Source organism: Syngnathus scovelli, chromosome 5, assembly GCF_024217435.2.
Source record: "Syngnathus scovelli strain Florida chromosome 5, RoL_Ssco_1.2, whole genome shotgun sequence".
Lineage (NCBI taxonomy): Eukaryota > Metazoa > Chordata > Actinopteri > Syngnathiformes > Syngnathidae > Syngnathus > Syngnathus scovelli.
Window position 1 is genome coordinate 3,163,434 of NC_090851.1, and position 20,898 is coordinate 3,184,331.

At 44.6% G+C, this 20,898-nt stretch overlaps 2 protein-coding genes across 8 annotated transcripts; both read right to left on the reverse strand.

Annotated features, from left to right (window-relative positions):
• Nucleotides 1-1,898: 1,898 nt before the first annotated feature.
• Nucleotides 1,899-13,640, reverse strand: LOC125968736 (bromodomain-containing protein 4). Of its 5 annotated transcripts, none has more exons than XM_049720095.2 (23): nt 13,478-13,570; nt 11,625-11,779; nt 11,404-11,524; nt 11,046-11,286; nt 10,851-10,943; nt 10,049-10,186; nt 9,736-9,868; nt 9,357-9,661; nt 8,442-8,813; nt 8,197-8,325; nt 7,858-8,082; nt 7,541-7,749; nt 7,114-7,214; nt 6,782-7,039; nt 6,603-6,698; nt 6,111-6,530; nt 5,446-6,024; nt 5,262-5,380; nt 5,070-5,184; nt 4,743-4,876; nt 4,471-4,661; nt 3,328-3,571; nt 1,899-3,239 (listed from the first exon to the last, which is right to left on the reverse strand). In XM_049720095.2, exons 4-23 carry the CDS (start codon nt 11,172-11,174, stop codon nt 3,171-3,173), a joined length of 4,059 nt encoding a protein of 1,352 aa, XP_049576052.1. In that variant the 5' UTR covers nt 11,175-11,286; nt 11,404-11,524; nt 11,625-11,779; nt 13,478-13,570; the 3' UTR covers nt 1,899-3,170. The 5 variants fall into 5 exon arrangements, with proteins under 5 accessions (XP_049576052.1, XP_049576051.1, XP_049576054.1 ...); XM_049720094.2 differs by having other exon boundaries at nt 11,625-11,880; nt 13,478-13,563; XM_049720097.2 differs by lacking the exon at nt 11,625-11,779 and having other exon boundaries at nt 5,262-5,365; nt 13,478-13,640.
• A 580-nt stretch (nt 13,641-14,220) lies between these two features.
• On the reverse strand, nt 14,221-20,777 carry akap8l (A kinase (PRKA) anchor protein 8-like). Of its 3 annotated transcripts, none has more exons than XM_049721879.2 (13): nt 20,622-20,777; nt 20,038-20,079; nt 19,293-19,500; nt 17,855-18,416; nt 16,504-16,615; nt 16,396-16,436; nt 16,244-16,265; nt 16,014-16,128; nt 15,804-15,945; nt 15,574-15,679; nt 15,366-15,496; nt 15,204-15,299; nt 14,221-15,044 (listed from the first exon to the last, which is right to left on the reverse strand). In XM_049721879.2, the coding sequence occupies exons 1-13, from the start codon at nt 20,644-20,646 to the stop codon at nt 14,616-14,618; spliced, it is 2,031 nt and encodes a 676-aa protein (XP_049577836.1). In that variant the 5' UTR covers nt 20,647-20,777; the 3' UTR covers nt 14,221-14,615. The 3 variants fall into 3 exon arrangements, with proteins under 3 accessions (XP_049577836.1, XP_049577835.1, XP_049577837.1); XM_049721878.2 differs by having other exon boundaries at nt 16,504-16,618; XM_049721880.2 differs by lacking the exons at nt 19,293-19,500; nt 20,038-20,079; nt 20,622-20,777 and having other exon boundaries at nt 16,504-16,618; nt 17,855-19,282.
• Nucleotides 20,778-20,898: the final 121 nt, after the last annotated feature.

A 20,898-nucleotide genomic window follows, 5' to 3' on the forward strand; every position in this document is an offset into this window, starting at 1 on the left:
TAAATAAATAGGAAAAAAGGTTGAAATCTGAAAAATCATGCTCCAGTGTACACTTTGAAATGCCCACCTCAAACCACCTATATATATATATATATATATATATATATATATTTTTTTTTTTTTACAACCTACACAATTATACATGTTTAAGCTAATCACAAAACACAGGGAGGTGAAAAAGTAGGCATAGTTATATGAGACAGAAATCACACAATAGTTTCTAGTGTTTGTTTTAATAAAAAATAAAGTGTTCGTGTCAGGGCTAATACTGTCATGGCAACAATGATGGTATAAAAGAAGAGGAAATACCAGAACCACAACAGATGTGAAGTGAGCGAGAAGAAATGGTGGGTTGTGGGCGTCAGTGGAGAAAATGCAGTTATGACATCCTGTTGACATAAAAAGTGCCAAATGTGACAGACGCAATGTGTGACATGTGTAGAATGGTCCCGTTAAAGTATTTACACTTTTTCACTGGGCGGTCGCCGTGGCAACAGAAGATGCAGAGTGGCTGCCTTCATGCCTAACTGGTATCCTTCATTTGCCAGATGAGGCTCATCAATAGAGATGGAAATTGAACTTGAGAAAGCACTAAAAATGACTTATTGGTTATTGCTGAAAAAAAGAAGAGCTCCATTTGAAACTTTAATATGCTATTGTTTCAACATGAGCTACGTCGGTCGTTCCAAGTTGTAGTTGAAGTTATTGCACAGTCCTGTAGCTAGCAGCAATGAGCAATACAAAACTGATCTTTGTTCATTTTGTAATATAAACCATGCAAATATATTTAACCCTTAGATTGACACTTGAAAGGATACCATGGATTAATTTAGACAATGGTGTGTGTTTAAAACTGCCACTCGAGTACTTTTGGAGATTGAGAAGCAGCAGGAGTCCGATGAAAGCCAAATGATTTGAGAGTGTGTGTTCGTTTTATTATTTTTATTTTATGTGCTCTTAAGCAATGTGTGACTCATATGTTGTGAGTTTGAGGATCACATGCGGAACTCCTTTAATGTCATCTGGAATAGATTTTAGGGAGGGTCTTGATTGACCTCATCATTGACTTAGATGCCCCCCCCCCCTCCGAGCACTTCCTAATGGCATCGCCGGGAAGAGTGCAACGCTTGCGAGCAGATTGTGTGTAAACCCCCCGCATACTTTCCACTCTTTCAAGATGACATCACACACATCCTGAGACTCTTGAATGGATGCAGACCTCGTGTGGTTGATGGAGCAATGTTGATGAGCATTCCAATGCGAGAGCTGGATCAAAATAGGTTGCCATCACAAACACATTTTTACTTTTGGATTGACACTGTCGGAGAGATGTTGATTGAACAGTACAGTGAGATTTAATTTATTCCTTGACCATGCTTGGAATTCAAAACACACTTTGCCCACCCCCCCTCGCCTAAAAAAAATACTTGGGGTTAAAAAAAAACTTGTTGAATACTGAACATTTAAATGGAGGACGACACTTAAGGGCCGATTATCCGCTCCATAGATTTTAATGGCCTAAAAAGATCAAATACATAATAAATGTTTTTTGGTAGCCTAAAATGTGTACTACAGTATGAAGTTATTAATGTGAATATTATTGTGAGAGGGATGCTTAAATCTAAATTTACTGTGCCACTTTGTGAGAAGATAATGGTGTGCATCTGGTTGGCGTTCCTTTTATGCTTCCACTAAAATTAGATGTAATAGATAATATAAAACAACCCACCATAAATATGAATGTTGACACAGCTGAGCAATAATAAATAGAATATTTGTATGAGCAGGTCAATGTATCGCAATGACGTAATCTTTTTCGCAACAGCACACCCACCGGATTGAGGCGATCACCACAGTAACTATTTACCCAATAGAGATGACAAAAACCCCAAACACTATTTTTTTATTTTTTTTTAAAAATATTACTTTAATACTTTTCTTAAAAAATGTCCATAGACTGAAGATTAATCTATTGACGTCAATGCCTCACTTGTCAACATACTAACAAGATGGTTCTGGATAAAATGAATCAACTGGGGGGGGAAGGCATATGAAGGGAAGAACTGACAAAAAAGTCCAACAACAAGCAAGTAAGAAAAGGTGGAGGTGGTGGCGGGATTAATTGGTTAGAATGTTGAAAACACTCATAAGTGTGCAGGCCGGAAAGTCGAATCACAATGGAAACGCTTCAGAAAAATAAAAACCCACAAAGAGTTGCATGAGTAGGCGGGTGAAACGACTTAAAAAGCCTTTGACATTAGCGTGACAGAAAACGAAGTGGGTGTAAAAGAGCAAAAGTGCAAGAAGACGAGCAAACAAATGCTGCGCAAATATTTGGATTCCTAAAAGGGGGGGTCAGAAAAAAATCAAATTAAAATCAAACCTTTCTTAAAACGTGAAAGAGTGTGAATGTACTTTCAGAACTCAACAGTTTGGGCTGGGAGGGGAAAAAAAAAAATGGCAATGGCATCATATATATTTTTTCTCTTTACAGAAAATTCTACAAAATAAAAGCACTCAAGATTGCCCCGGGACCCCCCCCTCCCCGCCCCACACTGCAAACACAAACCCAACTCCTCTTATGTTCTTTTACGTTCCCTTGTCTTTGTATAGAATATATATTTACTTATCTATTTAGATATAATATGTCAGAATTTGTAGGGCGTGGTCAAAGACAATACAGGCCAGAGCGCTATGGCAGAGAGGACACACTCGAGGCTTCTGGGGGGGTCTGTTGGGTGGGGTTGTGGGTGAGGGGGGGGCTGTGCCGCTGTGTCCTGAGAAAACTAGCCCAACAAGTTCGAGGCCATCTCGGAATAACACGATTAAAAGAGCAGGGAACGTCAAAAGTCTGTGCACCTTTTAAAACATTCTATTTCTTTGATTTAAATCATTTCCTTAACCCTTGACCCTTGACCATCACTCTTGCCTTTTAAAGGACTTTTTTTTTTTTTTGGAACTCCATTTTCTCAGCCAACTATACATATCACGTCAGACACCAAAACGTATCTGCGTTCTGAGGGGGAAAAAATATGGCGTAAAATAGGGGACAAGTACCATGTAAGTCCATATACGGAGGTTCATGTGGAAATGGGGGGGGGATGTATATTAGCTCATGGCGTCAGTGTGTGCATGCGTAGGTCCTTCTCACACATCGCTGCTCTTTCCACTCAGAAGAGATTCTCTTCAAAAATGGCCATCAAGTCGCTCTGGAAGTTAATGTCAATGGTGTCAGCCATCTGCATAAGAGAAGAGATCATGGCTTAGAAGGTACCCCGAGGAACCCAACGATTGATTTGTTCCAATATTTGAATAAATGTTACTTACCGCCTCCCTCCTCCGCCTCTCCTGCTCACGACGGCGCGCCATCTCCCTCTGCTGGTCGAGGGCGTTTTGCACGGCCGAGGAAGTCGGGGAGGGCGCCGGAGGTGGGATGGCAGGAGGCTGCGGAGAGTGAGTAGGCGGGGTGGAAGCCGGTGGCGTGGGCGCGAGGGGCGACGGCTGCTGCTCTTGCCGTCGGCGGGTGTCTTCCTGCGCCCGGCGAGCATGCTCCACGTTGTCATCGTCGTGGCTGTGGAACAACACAATGAGTTAGAGCGACTGTGACCAACGTGAGCCCCCCACATTGCACCCACTCCGTTATGTAAAAAAAGATATAAAACTTGTTGCATTCATCAGCCTTAAAATGAGTTTTAGAAAATATATTTATTCGGTTTTAATTAAATTTGTAAACTGTAAAATATTTTAAAATGTATTGACTTTGATTGTAATCTAATTCATTATAATTTTTTTGGTTTTTTAATTTGTAAATTGTAAAATATTTTAAAATGCATTGAATTTCATTGTAACCCAATTCATTATAAAAGTAAAAAAATTCAAATTTAGTATTTTAATTGTATTTTATTTCAAGTTTAAGTAATTTATAAATTATAAAGACTTCAAAATATAAATACAATAAAAAAAGAGATTATTTGACCCAATGAGGCTTTTAAAATCGATTTATATATTATTAAATATTGGTAATCAATAAATCAGTAATATTGGGCTATTCACTACGAATAGTGAAAATTCACATTTAATTCAACAGTCAACTACAAAAAAATCTTCAAACTCAGTTTCTTAATTCAGAATTAGAACAAAGTCTCATTCAAAATGAATGACACTTTTTAAAATAATTTCTCATTATTAAAAAAACAAAAAAACACTCTTCATTACCTGCTTTTTAGGAAAGGGATTACCAAGTGCTATCTGCTGGTTATCTAGTTTAAATTACTTGTTCCAAAACTATGACTTATTTACTAGAAATAATTAATCTTTGCGTGACGTACTATGATGGACAGAACTAATGCTAGTCTACTTGACTTTCACAGAGGGTGCTATTTAGCGGCGCGGTTTTTCACTTCAAAAATGTGAGCCTTGGCTCCATATATTTTGGGCACCACTGATCTCCAGTGACATGCTGTGACCTACCGCAGTTTCTCCTGCTCCCTCCTGGCCTGTTGCGCTTGAGCCTTCAGTTGCCTCTCTCGTTCCTCCTTCTCCCTGGCCGCCCGTCGAAACTGCTCAAAACTGTCGCTGGACGAGCGGACGGCTGACGCCGGCGTTGACTGAGACCTCTGGGAGAAACTGGCCCAGGAGCCCATGTTCTTTAACTTCACATCCTGGAATAGATATATTTTTGAAGATATTAGTTGGTATATGAATTAAAAAAAAAAATGCATTCATCATGGTGCCGGACATACCGGCGTCCTCTTGGACGCTGTGGGCGTTTTGGGCTCTTGCTTGACTTTGGTGTCCTGCTGAGGGCAGGCTTGCACCAGGGAGTCTGGGAGGCGGGAAATGGGACGAGAAGCATCCAATGACTTGCTTTCTAATCCTGACAAGCAAACGAGGAAAACAACAAGCAAAGATGTGATTAATATTCAATCAAATGTTTTCATAGAGAAACTATCATGAGCAAAAACATGCGTATTATGGGATTTCCGAAAACAGGCTATGAGATTGAGAATTGGAGGGAAGAATCATTTCGACAAAAACTTGACACTTAAAATCGAAAGTGCTGCACTTACTATTTTTGCTGTCGTGTTTTTGAGAGTCAAGGCGCATGGCGGGGCTGAACGGGGGAGGAGTTAGTACTGGCGAGGGGGGCGGTTTCTCCTCTTTCACCAAGTCGGAACTCTGGTCCTAAATAAGACAAAAACACGCACACACAGTAAGCTTAGTCGTAACGCGTTTTTAGGGCCAGTGAAACAATGACGGACGTTTTTCTCGATTTGTGAGGGGGACTGTTGTCCTGTCGTCTGGAACTGAGGCATCAAGGGGCAGTGCATCATGAGTGGAGAGGGACTGTCACGCCGCAGGCAACCTGCAAGAGCAGCCGCTATTGACAATGTGAATTCAACTGAACACTGATTGAATGTGAATTAAAACTACTGTCCGTCTTACCAGTTGAAAACTGTTCGGCCTTGAAGCGTGGCGAGGGTTGCTGCTGCTGCTGGAGTTGTTGTAGCTTCTGCTGAAGGCTCACCCCCTTATGCTGTTGCACCGCTGCGGCCAGAGCGTGCGGGTAGGACTGCTGCGTGTGGCCGTGGGCCGTGCCGTGACGATGCATGGTCGTGGGGGCGGAGGTCATGGCGGCTTGCATTGATGGTCCCAGCTGAGCCGACGACTGCAGCGGTTGAACCAGGCCGGACGTCCGCGGTTGAAAAGACTGCAGGAAGCTTTGCACTTGGCTGAGGGACGGCGTATCGGCGCTGGTGGGTGCGGCTTCCTCGTCGTCTTCCAGTAGGGCCTGGGGTGGCTGAGCGGAGAGCGTGCCCAGGATGCCGTGCGATGGCGGCGAAGGTACGCGGGGCCGTGAAGCGGGCTGGGGGGGAAGGGGGGCGGAAAGCGAGCTCTGAAGCTGAGGTGACGGCGTGGGGAGAGAGAGGAGCGAGGAGGGAGGCGGATGAGAGTTCTTGGGAGGAAGCGGTGCTGCGTGGCTGCTAGGTCGTGCCGGCTGCTGGGGAAGTGCGCTATGGATGGCTAGAAATAAAAAAAATAAAATAAGGAGAACGTATATTTATTCATCCATCCGTTCATCGCACCCCTAACTGCAAAATGGCACTGACCTGGTGAGGGTGTGATGGGACGTTGGTTCAGGAAGAGGTGCGTCTCAGTAGGTGTGGGTCCAACAGGCGCGGTGGCGTTGAGGAGGCCAGATGTGAGCGGCGGACAAACAGCTGTGATGACTGGGCCAGGCTCGCAGTTGGGCTGAGTTAGGTGAGGGTTCATAAAGTGGGTCAAGGGGTCAAACGCGGTGCTTAACAGCTGGGAAGATTCCAAAGCAGGGACAGGGGCGGTAGGGGCAGGGACGGGAACGGGGACCGACACAGGGACAGGGGGCGGAGCGACGTATGGGAATTTGGATTGGACCATTTGAGGCTGCGGCGTGCAGGGGCCGGTAACGGTGGTGATGGGCTGCCGCTGCTGCTGCGTCCTCTTGGTGTCCTTGTTGGACAGCGTCTTCTGCTGCTTGGGAACCAGCCCCGCTAAACAGAAATAGTCTATTTAAAAAGCATTTCAACAAAAGAATAAAACTGGATTATATTTATTTTTGGTACCATTGTCAGAGTCTTCACTATCAGAGGAGTCACTGGTGCCCGAAGATGAAGATCCCGTCTTCAACTTTGTGACGTTTGTCATTTCCAGGGGCTTTTCTACAGCATACCAAACATTTTCAAAGAGGTGACGATCATTCAAGGGCAATCATTTCATTTATTAAAATAAATAAATAAAGTACCTGAGGACTTCTTTTTCCTCTTGAGGCAGCTCGATACGTATTTTTCCAGCTCCCGGAGCGTGGAGGGCTTCAGCGTCTCAAAGTCGATCTCGATCTCATCCGGATTGGAGTTTTTCATGGAGGGCTCTCGGGTCTGGATGATGTGCACAACTCTGCCCAGCTTGTCGCCGGGCAACTTGTTGATGTCGAGACTCAGCTGGCGCTTCTCTTCGTACGACATGGGTTTGCCTCCGACAGCTGGCGCGCTCCCGAACAAATCTGGTGAGGGCACGGAGCTTTTTTGTAGATTCATCTGCTTCGTTCAACGACAATTTCTGAGCTAGCATGCATACCCATGTCATCTTCTGCTTCCAGGGAGGCTGACGGGACGAGAGGCGTCGGGGCACTCTGAGGGGCCACAGCGGGACGACTGTTTTTGATGCCTTCTTTCTTACTGCGATTCATAAACGCATCAGATGATTAGACAATGCATCATTTCCCTTTGAAATGTGTTCATTAAGCGTGTCATAAAGGAATAAGTCACAATATGTAATACGACAAGGCTGGCTATTTTCTATAAATATAATAAGCGCAAAAAAAAAAAAAAAAGAAAGGAAGTTAAGCCAACCAAAATAAATTGTGGCCAAAGTATGGTAGGGAAAAATAAACCGTTTATACATTTTTTATGCCATTTCCAGTCAATTCTGTAATTCGCTGATCACTCCGATTTTAAATAATCAAAACTGACTGCTATCCACTGTGCTTGTCAAAACTACCGACCCAGGCTTCTTCCTCTCCTTCTTGGAAATGAGCGACTCTTTGCTGTTTTTGCTCTTCTTGGAAACGTGAAGCACGGCAGGCTCGGCGAGTTCCTCCGCTCCCATTTTCTTCTTGTGCTTTTCCTTCTCCTTTTTCTCCCTCTCTTTCTTTTTGGGCTTGCAGACCTGAGGCTGAGAGAGCGCGGCCAGTTGCTCGTGTACGGCTTTGAGCTGCAGAAAACACAATGAAATGTGGTTGGAAAAAAAAAAATCACAGCCTCACAAACCCAATCCTAAAATGGTTTCTCTAACCCCCCCCAAAAAAAACACTGCTTTAACCTGTTCCTGTAAGACAGCCAATCGCTGCTGCCTCTCTTGATCAGAGTCTCCCGCTGAGGACTCGGATTCAGAAACACTGGAACTGCTGTCTTCTGAGACAAGGGGTGGGGGTGGTGGCGCTTGGCGAGTGGATGGCGCAGGGTGAAGGACAGATGATGGCGTGGGAACCGGGGTCGCCTCCTCGGGCTCGTCAGGCATCTTGGCAAAACGCATCTCAAAAACATCCTGTGAGGAGGTGCATAATAAGCAGTGAGTCAATTCACAAATTTTGTGATCAACTCCAATTTAGTACTCAGAGAGACGTCTATTTTGAGACTAAGCAAAGAACAAAACACACACCTGTAGTTTGCGTGCCATTGCCACCACATCGTGGCCCGGCGGGTTATATTTGTAACAGTTGGAGAACATCAATCGGACATCTGCTGCAAACTCTCGGGGGTCTCTGTATTGTCGGTTGTCCAGCTTTTTCTAAAGGAGGCAAAAAAATATCGTTTAAAGGACAATTAGTTGGGAAGCTGCAAGACAGTACAAAATGGCGCTGACAAATCATTTTTAGGGGAGAGCAAATTCTTCTCACAAATTACCTTAATGGTGCTTAAGTCCATGGGATGCTTGATGATGTCATGATAGTCATGAAGGCCAAGAGCTTTAGCATCAACAGGGAGGTGAAAGGGCCAAGCGTAGGCAAAGTGCTTCTTGGACAGCATCTCTTTGACCAGGATGGAGCAGGAATGCATCTGATCTTGACGTTTGGGCGTCAACATGCCTCCTGTCTCCAAACCACCAACCAGCTGGTGCTGGGAGTCAGGCTGCGACGGATCTCTCTTGGGTTGCTTTGATGGGCGAACGGTCTCGCGACGCGGTCGAGTCTCCGCCAAGACGGGAGATGATTCGCTGAGCTGGTCGTTGGCTGTAGGCGTTGTGGTGTCCGCTTTCCTCTTCTGGCTCTTCCGTTGCTGTTGGATCATCACAAGATGTCAAAGGACGCAAACAAAATGACATGTCAGCTTTTTATTGACTCTCCTTTAAAAAAAAAAAAACAATTTAGAGGAATATACTGTTAACTATAACGATAGGAACATAAAAAAAGACTTGAAAAGCACATTCAATGTGTGAAGTGGGTGCAACAATTATTCGACAACTGAGCCATGATCAAATTATTGAAAAAGTATTTTAATAATCATAATCTTGACTGGCTGTTACCTGAGCCCTGAGCATGTGACATAATTTTCAGTCGAGTGCGAATGACAAACTTTTAAAGGTGTTAATTACACATGAGAAAAATAAAGAAATCATCAAATTCACGATACACAAAATGTTAACTTTTCACTATTGAAATATTTTTATTTTACCGTAAGTCATGGCATGCATGCGTCCTATAATGCGGTCCGGAAAAGTCCCCGGAAATGAGTGTGCGCCTTTTAACTCGAAGCGCCTTATGGTGCGGAAAATACGGTACATCATATTTATTTCGCGGCCATATTGCTCTGGTAAGGTACCTTGATGAGAGCGGGAGTGCTCTGCATCACCGGGCTAGGATGGAGGCCCGGGTGCACGGCGGCGGAGGCTGGAGGGGCCACAGCGGTCATGCCCTGGGGCAGGATGCCTGAGAGTGGGTACGGCGGTCCTAGATGGGGGGCGTGGGCTGCGGGTGTAGGAGGCACACGTGGGGGCTGGGCCAGCACAGGCGGGGTTGACGACGCGTGGGTTTGCGGGAGACTGGAAGGGGACGAGAAGCCTCGCGTGTGTGGGGTGCTGGATGGGGAGGATAGTTCTTGGCTTGATTCGGACATGCTGATGGGAGCTGAAATCAAGATACAAATGAGTAATGACGAGAAGATCCCTGGTCAAGATCGAGTCCGGCGGCTACGACCCTACCAGGCTCTCGCTTGATGCCGCGGCGTCCCTTGGCGACCACGGCGATTTCCGTCTCTTCCTGTGGCATCTGGGTGATCTTCTGGAGGAAGAGCTTCTCCAAGGCCTTTGCCATCAACACGATGTCATCGTTGGGCTGCGTGAATCAAAGCACACTGTTACCATTTTACGCCTTATTCCAAGATATTCTCGACCCCCCCTGAATTCTTGTCCATACTTGAGTTTCTCTAACGCTCATAAATTGTTGTTTACCGTTGATGATTTTATCCTTGAGCTCCATGTGTAACTTTATAACAAACTGTCCCGAGAGACTGACCTTGTTGTAGATGTAGCAATTGGTGAACATGGTATTGAAGTCATGAATACACTCCTGGGCGTTTTTGTAGTAGTGGTTCTCCAGGCGCTTTCTTATTGTACCCATGTCCATTGGGGTTTTGATGATTTTATTGTAGTCCTAGAATCATGGGGACAAAGGAAGAAGACTGTAAAGGCTCTCTCGTCTTCTGGCCGGCTACGAATAACACAATGTGCTTGGTGGAATTTGATCACTGGATATCCCATAGGAAGACTTGAGTTCAGTTCGATTCTCATCTTTCTAGGTCACGGTCTTCAATTGAATGACCGCTTGTGGTGGTGTCACCGGTGACACATCAGCGTGACGTCATACAAGAGCTGATTTGTGTTTTGCCTCATGACACCACAGAAGATGGGTACCGATGTCAAAAAGGAAGTAAAAGTGTGATGTCAACCACAAACTGGATAGGACCTGATTGCGTTGTGGGAAACAGATGCTTTTTAACACCAAGCACAAGATCTTGCAGTGGCACTTTTCCATTCATCAAATGGTGAGTACATTTCCATTTTTAATTGCCCAGCACTTCTAATTACGCTTGTAATTGAAAATCAGAAAAGAAAAAAACAAAACATGTCATAAGAACAGTTATATGGTGACAGTCTGACTCTAGGATTAATTAAAAATATTTCTAATGGACAAAATAAGTTTGGAAACGCTTGTCCAATCCGATCAACCGGAATGTTTTGTGTCCCATTGTACTTTTAACACCCGCCTATTTGGAAGTACATGGCTTCTGGCCGGCTATGAAAAACGGTCGACTCACGGGTAAGTTGAGTTTGACGACGTCCACGGGAGCGTGAAAGGGCCACGCAAACTGGTGCTTCCATAATGTCTTCAGTACCACTTTGAGGAGGTACTGAAAAGAGAAACGAAGCGCACTCAGTTGTCGCAGACTCCTCGCTGTCTGACCCCAGTCGTCACATTAATAATCAATAACGTCTCTGTCGCTCTTACACACCTGGAGCTGGTTGGTCTGTCGTTTGGGTCTGGTGGAATTTCCTATTTTAGAAGGTGCAGGGTTCAGGATGTGAGGCTGCGGGGCCGAAGGAGGGTTGTGGCTGCTGCCTGGCTCCAGTCCGTCCCCCATCGCAGTGGTGGTCGGTAGCGGCCGAGCAGTCAGTTTAGGCAGATTGGACCTGGCAGGGGCAGGTGGGACCGAGGGGTTCCCCCTCAGGCCATTCCACTCCTCGCTGGACTCTCTGTTCCGACAGTAGTTAAGAGGTTCAAGTAGTCCCTCTCTCATTTTTCCATTTCATATCACGCAGCCACTCACAATGACTTCAGTAAACGCTATGTCAATGTTTCAAGAGACTTACATGTTTGTTGCCGTCTCGCCGTTAAATTGCTCAGTCGTTCATAGTGTGGTCGACAAGGGGGGCAGCGACGCTCTCTGGGGGGTGCAAACCGCAATACGGTGAGTGAGAACTGCACGTCACCCTGACAGAAGAGCAAAGGGAAACAAGTAAAAAAATAAAATAGCTGTTAATTGTAGCGGAAGGGGAGAAGTCACAAGTGCATTTCAGTACGATAAACTCACCTGCCTGGTCATTTTGTTGTTTTGTATTGTACATTTTTATGACAGGACTGAAAATACACAGCCAATCACCTGTTCCTTAATCTAAATGTCGAGCATGACTAAAGCTAGTCACTAGTACTCTTTCTGTAAGGTCCTCAGAATCCACCCTGCTCCATCTGAATAAAGCACCAGAGTATATAGCGTTGGCAATCGACTTGACGGCAAACAGCAGCATGACAGAATATTCCAGTTGAGGTCCAGAAGGCAAGCGAGGCTCCTTGTGGGATTGACACCAGAAAATCAGGGTGGTAAACTTGTCAGGTTGATGCGGAGAAAGATCCTGATTGCTATCAAATGTACGGTACATTAAGCGCCCGACTAAACATTAAGAGCCGTTTGCGAAGTTGTCTTGAGACAAAGGTTGGCGAAATGATGATCTGTGTCTATAAATGACATAAGTGAGTTTGAAATGACAAATTTAAAACTACTACCTTAATTCACATGGTGTGTTGTAAACATGAGTGACGCCATACATGCCTTTTTCACTAGGGAAAGGAGACTTCAAAGTTTTCCTCCATCTGTAATAGCTTCAAGTCAAGTTTATTTATATAGCTCGTAATCACAGACGGGTCTCAATAGTGGGACTTGATCACTAACTCCACTAATAGCAAGGGTTCATCATACATATTTCCAATCTTGAGAGCAGATATAGCGTGTATCATTTTCAAAACTGCATTATTTCACCTAACTTTTTGCCTTCGCCCCCCAAAAATCAATAAAATTATTCAGAGGCAGGGGGTACTGTGTTAGTGATGTCACAATGTGTATTATTTTGACTTTTCTGTCAGCATGAGGTGATGTTTTCTCTCCTTGGAATCCCAATATTTGATAAATCCTTGGTTTGTTTTGGATAACATGACGTCAGAGCTCACCCATTTTGTCCTTTATAGCACCGCATGATTACATCGTCGATGCAAGCTCGCAGACAAATATTTCAGTCGTAAAATAGTATTTTCCATTCAACTAAAAGGCACATATATTACAGTCTTCAACAACCTTTGTGATGTTTATCAAAGAGCATCGAAGCGAAGCTAATTTTACCTACGTAGGAACTGTTAGCAATTAAACTACTGTGCTCTTGACAGCAGCGTTAACGTCTTAAAACAACTAAAGGGGAATATTAGGGAATTAACGTAATATGTTTCCGTGTGAGCTACCAGGAGCTTTAAAAAAAAAGCAAGATTCATGTGCCCCCCACCCGAAAAAGGGTCGTGCTAGCTGCTACACGCTGTTTTAGCTAACCTTCCATGACTAGCACGTCGCCATGTTTCACCAGTATGTGTCAACTTCGCACGTAAACGGCCTTTCAGAATACAAACTAAATGGCTCGGGATTCACGAAACCGAGTTACGTCACGCTGAACATGCCCCCACTCCACTATGGCGCCTCAGCTACGCAGTCTGGGGCACGTAAATTCTGTTATGAATATGGCCTACGAGGGCTACAAACAAACAGCTCGAGCGGGGCTAGCTGCTTTAGCACGAGTGTGAGCTAACGTGCAGTCACTGTGACGGCGCACTGTCTAAAATACCACAAAAGCCATCTGACCCTTGTTATACATAAAGAAAGGAGCCGAGAAACAACATGCGCCATATGTAGCATTAGCTTAAAAGAACAGCCAAATCATCAATCGCGCGTGTGTGGACCGAACCGGTGCAAGGCCCTGCGCGGGGACAGCTCAAGCCGAGGTTCACTCTTGACAGCGGGCGGAAAAACACCACTAATATAGGGCCTTAACGCATTTTTACCGGACCCCCCCGGCATCCCACCCTTGCTCTCTACGTCGGTGTCAACCTAGCGAGCACAATTCATACCTGGCTGATTAGGTTGTCAGCGCTGGGAGGACCTTCCTCGCCCCAAATCCAGAACAAACAGTCCCCTTTCGACGTCGATGACGTCAGACGCACGACGGCCGTGCGGTACCCGGGAAGGACGCGGCTGTCAGTGTCAGGCGAAACTCCGCCCCTATCCTCGGACATATTACGCAATCGTAATAGAAACGAAAAAAAAAAATGCTTATTTCAAAAAAGCCATTCTTTAAATGTATTGCGTGACAAAATACTGCTTTCAGTGGTAATCCTAGTTTAAATGGCACCACCCTTTAATCCTTCTTGCCGGCATTACGTCCAACACACAACACCCCGATGAAAAATACTAGTCGATTTTATATTTCTCCTTAAAATATATTTACGTTGTCAATATAAATGAGGAAAAAACAGCAGCAAAGATTGATTGCAAATTAGGAAATAAGCACAAGAAAAACTATAAGCATTGTACTAATGACAACACTTAATTGGAGGGAACATGGAGAATCTGACAGTTTGAAGTTGACCAAGAGATTTCAAAATGATGCAAAAAAAACGACACAAGAATTTCCAAACATAAAATGAGTACGATCAAATTGAGTGAGATGAGTCAAATATGAGTCAAAATAGCTTGTTGACCGTTTCGGATGCTAAACTGTTTCCTCTACAGGATGATGGATTGTAGTTTTCAATTCATTGGATTTATCTATTGTGTGTGGTTCTAGAGTAATAAAGTCATCAAAAATGAAACGGCTGTTTTATTTGAGTTTATTCACAACATTGTCAAAGTTACAATAATAGCGAAGAAACAATTGTTCATTTCGCACCTGCTTTAAGTCAAACAAAACAATCCACTCCTCAGCTGACAGTTGAATAAAAAAGTTTCACTATTTGTAGGCTGACAAAATTGTTTTAACCAAATAATGTAAATGAACCAACTTGAACAAAAAGGCACCAAAACACTAAGTTAAAAACATGTTTTTGTGTACTCATTTTCAGATGGCTATAAACCTGCCATGTTTGAAATGCATTTCAGATATTGCCACAAAGTATGAACACGGACATTTGAGTAAAATAAAATGAAAAAAAATAAGGGTTACATACGAGTTTGTTCTATTAGTATATTCCATTCACCGAGGAGAAAAGTTCACTCTTTGTGCTCGTCGTCTTCAACAGCAGCAGCCACCTCTGCTCCCTCCTCATCCTCATCATCCTCCTCAAGTTCATCGTGAACCACGTATCCCTCTTCGTCATCTTCATCCTCTCCGATTTCAAAGCCCTCTTCCCCCTCTAGCCCGTCATCCTGGTGCTCCTGGTCCTCCTGCACCTCCAAGATAGTAACCTCCTGCTCCTGCTGCTCCTCCTCCTTCACCTGCTCCTCCTCAACCATCGTTATTTCCTTCACCTGCTCCTCCTCAACCATCTTTATTTCCTTGTCTTCTTCCACTTCGGTTTCCTGCTGGGTCTCGGGCTCTTCCTCGGCAGCGACGCACTTCTGCTCCTCTGTAGTGTCGTCCGCTGCCCTGGACTCGGATTCGTCCTGGCCTTCGGGGTTACCAGTAAATGGATTTTCTCCCTGTAAAAAGCAACACGACCGTCACTAACATTTCCGTTCCAATACTGAAACTACAATCAGGCTAATTTACATAACGGCTTATGGTTTGGCAACGAGGCTCCGCTATATTCATTGACAAAAAAGTCAAACCCCTTTTCCACACGGCATCCCCCGTCGTACCTTGAGGTAGCTCTCCAGTTTCTTTCCAATCACTTTGTGGTTCAGGATGCTGCGTGCAACTGACAGGCTGGATTTCTTAGACTGCTCCAGCATTCCCTTGAATCGCAGAAGAGGCATTCCATCAAGTAAGCAGTCCATTTCGATGGAGGGTCCGAAACATACCTTGCGATTGTAGTTATGGTCAGGGTTTTTGATGTGTTTTTGAATCAGGTGATGCTCCATGGGAATGAAAATGTCACATGCGCTGCAGTGTGCAGCTTCAACTTTCTTCATGAAGTGCTCCATGCCAAGATCTGCGACAAAGTACGCCGCTCGCCAACTGTTTTGACTTCACCTTTCCGATCAAGGACCTCGGCTTGCGGTCACTTACCTTTGGTGAGGTCCTGATCTCTGTACGCTTGGCAGATAGCATCACTGTGGTGTTCTATCTTGCTGACTATTTGGTCCATTTTCTGGAACTTGTTCAGCAAGTACTCCTGCGGATCAAAGGTTGAGTGCCGTTTGAGTGCTGCGTGTTTGTTCTGTTCAGTCGCACTGAATGAGAGAATGCCGTGTCTTCTGATTCAAAGACCACACAGCAGACGGGCCAGTCGGGATCACCTGTAGGAAGTCGGTGGTCGGCTTGGACAGTTGGCTGGAGAGGAACTTGAAGTGGTCCTTGTGGAAGCGACTGTCCATATGACGTTCCATATCATCCTTGTAGAAGGATTTGAACTTGCACACTGAGCAGGCAAACATCACCCTGGAAGGAAGAACTTGGTGTTGAAGATGTTGAACGCCAGCACCACCAGAGTCCAGTTGCCTGCTCACCTATCCTGGAAGCTCCTCTTCTTTTTAGCTTTTGCAGACTTGGTCGGGGGCCGGGGGGGAGGCGGTTTTCCCCGTGCCACCGCCTTCTCTGTGCCTTCGTCTTGTTTCGTGGCACCTGAGAGGAACACGGACGGGCGCTGGGCTCAGTTGTGCCGGGGAACCGTGACACCCGGCGGCAACAGAGATTTACTGCGGTATTATTAGAACTGTCAGAAATTCACTGCGCTCACCTGAACTTCCTTCGGTAGTCTCCTGAGAAGAAAAAACACCCAAATGTTATTCATCATTTGGAGCAGAAGGTGAAGTTGCCCTCGATGACAGGCGAACATGGTCCAACCCAAAAGTGACCCAGTTGTAATGTGCTGGTGGTTCTAATACTCACCGCAGTTGTTGCCACATCACTGTTGTCGCCATTTTTGTCTTCTGTAACAGCAAACAACATGATCAGACAACTGAAATGGAAGAAAGCCAACTAGAACGTGCAACTCACCCTGAGAATCGCCCAAATCTGCGCTTTCGGTCTTAACCACTTTAGATTCTGGCTCATCTTCAGGAATGACCGTTTGCTTTCTCTTCTTCTGGACATCATTTTGTGGTCTTACCTGCTGAAGTTGACCCAAAACAAAACTTGAGATCGAGTCAAAAATATACTTTTGCCGAAATTTTAGTTGGCACAAAATAAAAGAGTGTCCACGTTCATGAACGGCACCCCCCCCAAAAAATTAATAAAAGCCAAATACACCCCTTGTAAGACTCAGTAAACACGATTAGTGACATTACACTCACCTTTGTTTTTTGTTTTTAATCAAAAATGACATGACCTAATCATTAATCAGAAATACAGTGGATATAAAAAGTCTAGACACCCCTGTTCAAAATGCCTGTTTTGCGATAGTCAAAATGGATGAATTCTTTAAGTTTCAAATTGCACTCAAGGTTAACACAAAACCTTCCAGCGGTATTTTAAATGTTGGCAGGCATGTCCTGACTCCCATCTAACATGATGGGTATATTCAAAAGTCATTAGAGTACGACTTGTACAATCACATAATCTCGGTTGGATTTTTTTCCTGATCATCTAAGTTTTTACATGAAATCAATCATGATGATTTGAACGGCAGCACATTTAACCAGCTGGTGCAGTGAGAAGTTGTAAACTTATAAGCAGTTCAGTTCTATAAGGCAGTGGTCCCCAACCTTTTTAGAACCACGGACCGGACCGGCGTTTGATGACATCACGATTTTTTTCAAATATCGAAATCATCATTCAATCAAATAATCACTGTTTATGGTACAATCCCATTGGCGCAAAACAAATCAACCGCAACCCTAACCGTCTTTCCAGCCAATCGTATAGCAGAACAACAACGGACGTGGATTACCACATAAACACCGCCATCCCAACACACCAATCAATTCTGTGTGCGAACACAATATAATAATAAAACGTGAATCCATTGTTTATTCTATGCAACTTTACTTGCGGCATCCTCATAACGTGAATAATGTTATGTACACGTCAGATGCAAAAAAGTTATTTATCGTGCGGCCCGGTACCAAATGATCCATGGACCGGTACCGGTCCGCGGCCCAGGGGTTGGGGACCACTGCTATAAAGAACTCGACCAAACATTCGATCTAGTTAATAAAAGGTTGGGGCAAAGTGTGTGTGTTTGTTTGTGTGTGTGTTGAGGGTCAATCTGATTGAAATGTCGGTAAAGAGGGCACTAACATGAACGGCTGGCTAGCCAGTTGGGCTACGGTAGAGAGTGGTGGGAATCAGAACGGGCTCCTTGGCCGCTATCTGAGTAGGGCTTCCTAATTTGGCAGGAGGTACTTACTTTGTTGAGGGGTCTCTTGCGGCCTCGCTGGCGGCCGGCCCGTGGGCCCCCGCCAAAGTGCCTCCCGGGAAAGTCGTGGGGCCCTTGGGAGGGACCTTGGTGGAAACCTCCCCTCTCTGAGTACATGTGGTTGGACAGCAGGGATGGGAGCTTGCCTCGACCACCCCCTGGGGAGTGACCGCTTCCCCGGCCACCTCCACCAAATGACATGGGGTCTGACCTGTAGCTCCCAAACCCTCCGCCAGATCCTCGACCCCCAGCACCTCCGCCCCTTCTGGGAGAACGACGGCCTGCTCCGGCCCATCCTCCCCCACCTGAGCCACCGGTGAAGGACTCCCTCATATTCTGTCGCATTTTAGCGACTCCAAAGGAAGAGGAGAGGCTGTTGAAGCCGCATCCCCCTCCTTGCCCCACGCCCCCCCCGAAGCCCGAGCCTCCTCGCTGGCCCAACAGCATGTTGTCACCACGGCCATCATCACAGCCATAGCTACTGCCACCGGATCTGTAGAGATCTCGGGAGGAGGATGAGGAGAGCGAGTCGAAAGAATCGAACTGGCCAAACCTGCGGGATGGAGGGAGAGGGTTGATAGAGAAGAGCAGAGAGCAAGGCAGGAGGCAGGGAGGGCCGGCAGGTCTGGATTTCTCCACCTGACGCAATGTCGCCATTTTCTTGTCCGACCACAAGACGGACATCCAGCAAAACCATTGTCTGCTTGCAATAGCTTACAGGAAAACATTGGAAACCAGCTCGGATTGTTACATGAACGAGAAGTCTTCCACCTCCATTTTCAGTCAGAGGTCAACCAGAGTTGCCAGCAGACGTGAGGGGAAACTGGAATTTACTTCATCTTTATAGAATGAGCAAGAGCCAACCGGGCTTTGAGAACAAATAGTGCAGAGCGGGTACATAAACAAGCTTTAGGTGTTTTCTGGTCGGCGAGAGGCACAGCAGACGGCCTGGAGCTATTCGCTGGATTGTAAGGTCAGCGACTTTATTAACTCATCGTTTGCGTGAAGCCTAAAACCAGAGCTCAAGGTTAGGTCACATGGATGAGGAGAGCATTGCTTGTGAATAAAGTCAACACAGTCAGGACAGAGGACAGCGTTCAAGGACTTCAAGTATCCAGCAACCATAAGCAAATGGGCGTCTGTGATTTGGAAGAATGTCAACTAACAAAATGGATGGCAAGTGAGCAATAAAATCGAACCCGTGAATGCTTTCTACTTATCGCTTTGGTCAAACAAACCGATGCCCAGACTTGTTTTTTTTTATCTTGTCATATAGGGGCTGTGTTAAAAAAAAAGAGCACAGTTAAGAATACAAAGATGAGGAGATATTTGTTCTTTTCCTGCCCGGTAACACAGCCCAAAGGACAAACGTGCAAGACAACTATGGTATAACAGCGACGCAATAAATCGTGAACGCAAAATGCCGTACCTGTCACCTCGGCTCTTCATCCCCCCTTCCAACTGAGTGAGCATGTCCAAGCGTTGATTAATCTTGGCAATGACTTCATCCGCATTTTGCTGGAGCATGGATGACCCAGAGAGGCCTCTCTTGGAGTTGCCGCCTCCGTAGCCCCCGAACCCAGACATGGAATTCTTATAATTCCCACCAAATAAATCAAAGTTCCCCGAACCAGAACCTAATACAGATGACAGCATTATGTAGACAACAATAAAGCAGTCGAATATTTAAAAATATTGTCAGTATATTGTAGGGCTGCTGAGTAAATGCTGGTGTATTTCAAGTTATATTTTGAAGAGTATATTGTAGGGCCGCTCAATTAATCGAATATTGATCATGATTAGAATTTTGGCTCCAGACAATCTCAACATAATTAATATCAATATTATTATTTTTGGGGTGTTTTCGTTCTGAAATGCGCATGCATGAGTCCAGGCCATATTTAACAAGAGTGTTTTTTCTTTTTTTTTTTTTTAAAAAAAAGATTTTTAATAAATGCTGTTGAAATTTCAAAAACAATCGTGCAAATAATCATTCAATGTTGAACCAAATACTTTACTCTTCCATTTGGATAAGTGATAACTGTATTGTATTAATATTCTAACATTTACTAGTAGTGACTCAAGGTTGCTCTCAATGTATAATGTAGTCTAAATGACAAGTCTGCCTAATATAAAATATTTCATTAATATACAATTTATGATTTTAAACTTACCTCTGTTGCCAGACCCTCCACCACCACCCCAATTGGAAAAACCTATATAATAAGAAATAGAGTCAAATTGGGCCAAAAAATGGAGAACGTGATTCTATTTAAAGAAAAGAGGGTAATCTACATAATTAGCATTTCTACTTTTTCCGTTTTACATGCTGTGAAGTTAATTTGAAGACATTTCTTTTATTTTTAAATGTCCCGCGTTGCACTAGCTTTACGTAAATTCTTAACATGGTAACATCCAAATGCGAGCTAACGGCTATGCTAACAATGACTTGTTAGTTTAACATTAGCTTTGGATGAACAATCAAACGACAGTCTCGCTATTGGAACGTTCATGCCTACATCCATTTTAATGCATTCAAGCAAACACCATTTAGATGTGGTCATTTCACATTAATTTGTTATTTAAAAACATATTTACAAGCCTTCGACTACATGGCGATTGTTCCCGATGCGCTGAGCTAGCAGCTAACAGATCTATATATATATTACAAATATGTGTGTGGAGGGGGATCAAACGCAATACATAGTAAGTAGTAACTTGTTAACTAGGTTTGCTGCGACAATAGATACTTTTTTACCTGAGCCGTAATTTCTTCCTTCCATTGTATTTTATGGTTTTTTGAAAGTAGGCCGAAAGGCGCCTGCTGTTGAACAAGACGCGGAGACGCGGATGTATTTACAATGACGTCACTTTCTTACACAGGCCGAGGGGCGTGTCCTACGCGTCATTTGCTGGGTCTCTCTCTCTCTCTCTTTTCATAGCAATATTCAGCCTTTGGGGGGCAGCAGAGTTTAATTATTCTGGTAACGGTTAATCAAATGGAGGTAACATGGCGTAACATGGCGTAACATGTC

What these genes read in the sequence shown, in the direction of transcription:
- LOC125968736 (XM_049720093.2), bottom strand. Translation starts at nt 11,174, where the DNA reads ATGGGGGACGGACTGGAGCCAGGCAGCAGCCACAACCCTCCTTCGGCC. An exon ending in TAGTGAAGACTCTGACAATG is followed by an intron (nt 6,531 to 6,602) that starts GTACCAAAAATA and finishes ATTTCTGTTTAG; the next exon opens with CGGGGCTGGTTCCCAAGCAG. An exon ending in CAGCGTCCAAGAGGACGCCG is followed by an intron (nt 4,662 to 4,742) that starts GTATGTCCGGCA and finishes TATCTATTCCAG; the next exon opens with GATGTGAAGTTAAAGAACAT.
- akap8l (XM_049721878.2), bottom strand. Translation starts at nt 20,646, where the DNA reads ATGGAAGGAAGAAATTACGGCTCAG. An exon ending in GACTACCGAAGGAAGTTCAG is followed by an intron (nt 16,129 to 16,243) that starts GTGAGCGCAGTG and finishes TGTTCCTCTCAG; the next exon opens with GTGCCACGAAACAAGACGAA. An exon ending in AAGAGGAGCTTCCAGGATAG is followed by an intron (nt 15,946 to 16,013) that starts GTGAGCAGGCAA and finishes TCTTCCTTCCAG; the next exon opens with GGTGATGTTTGCCTGCTCAG.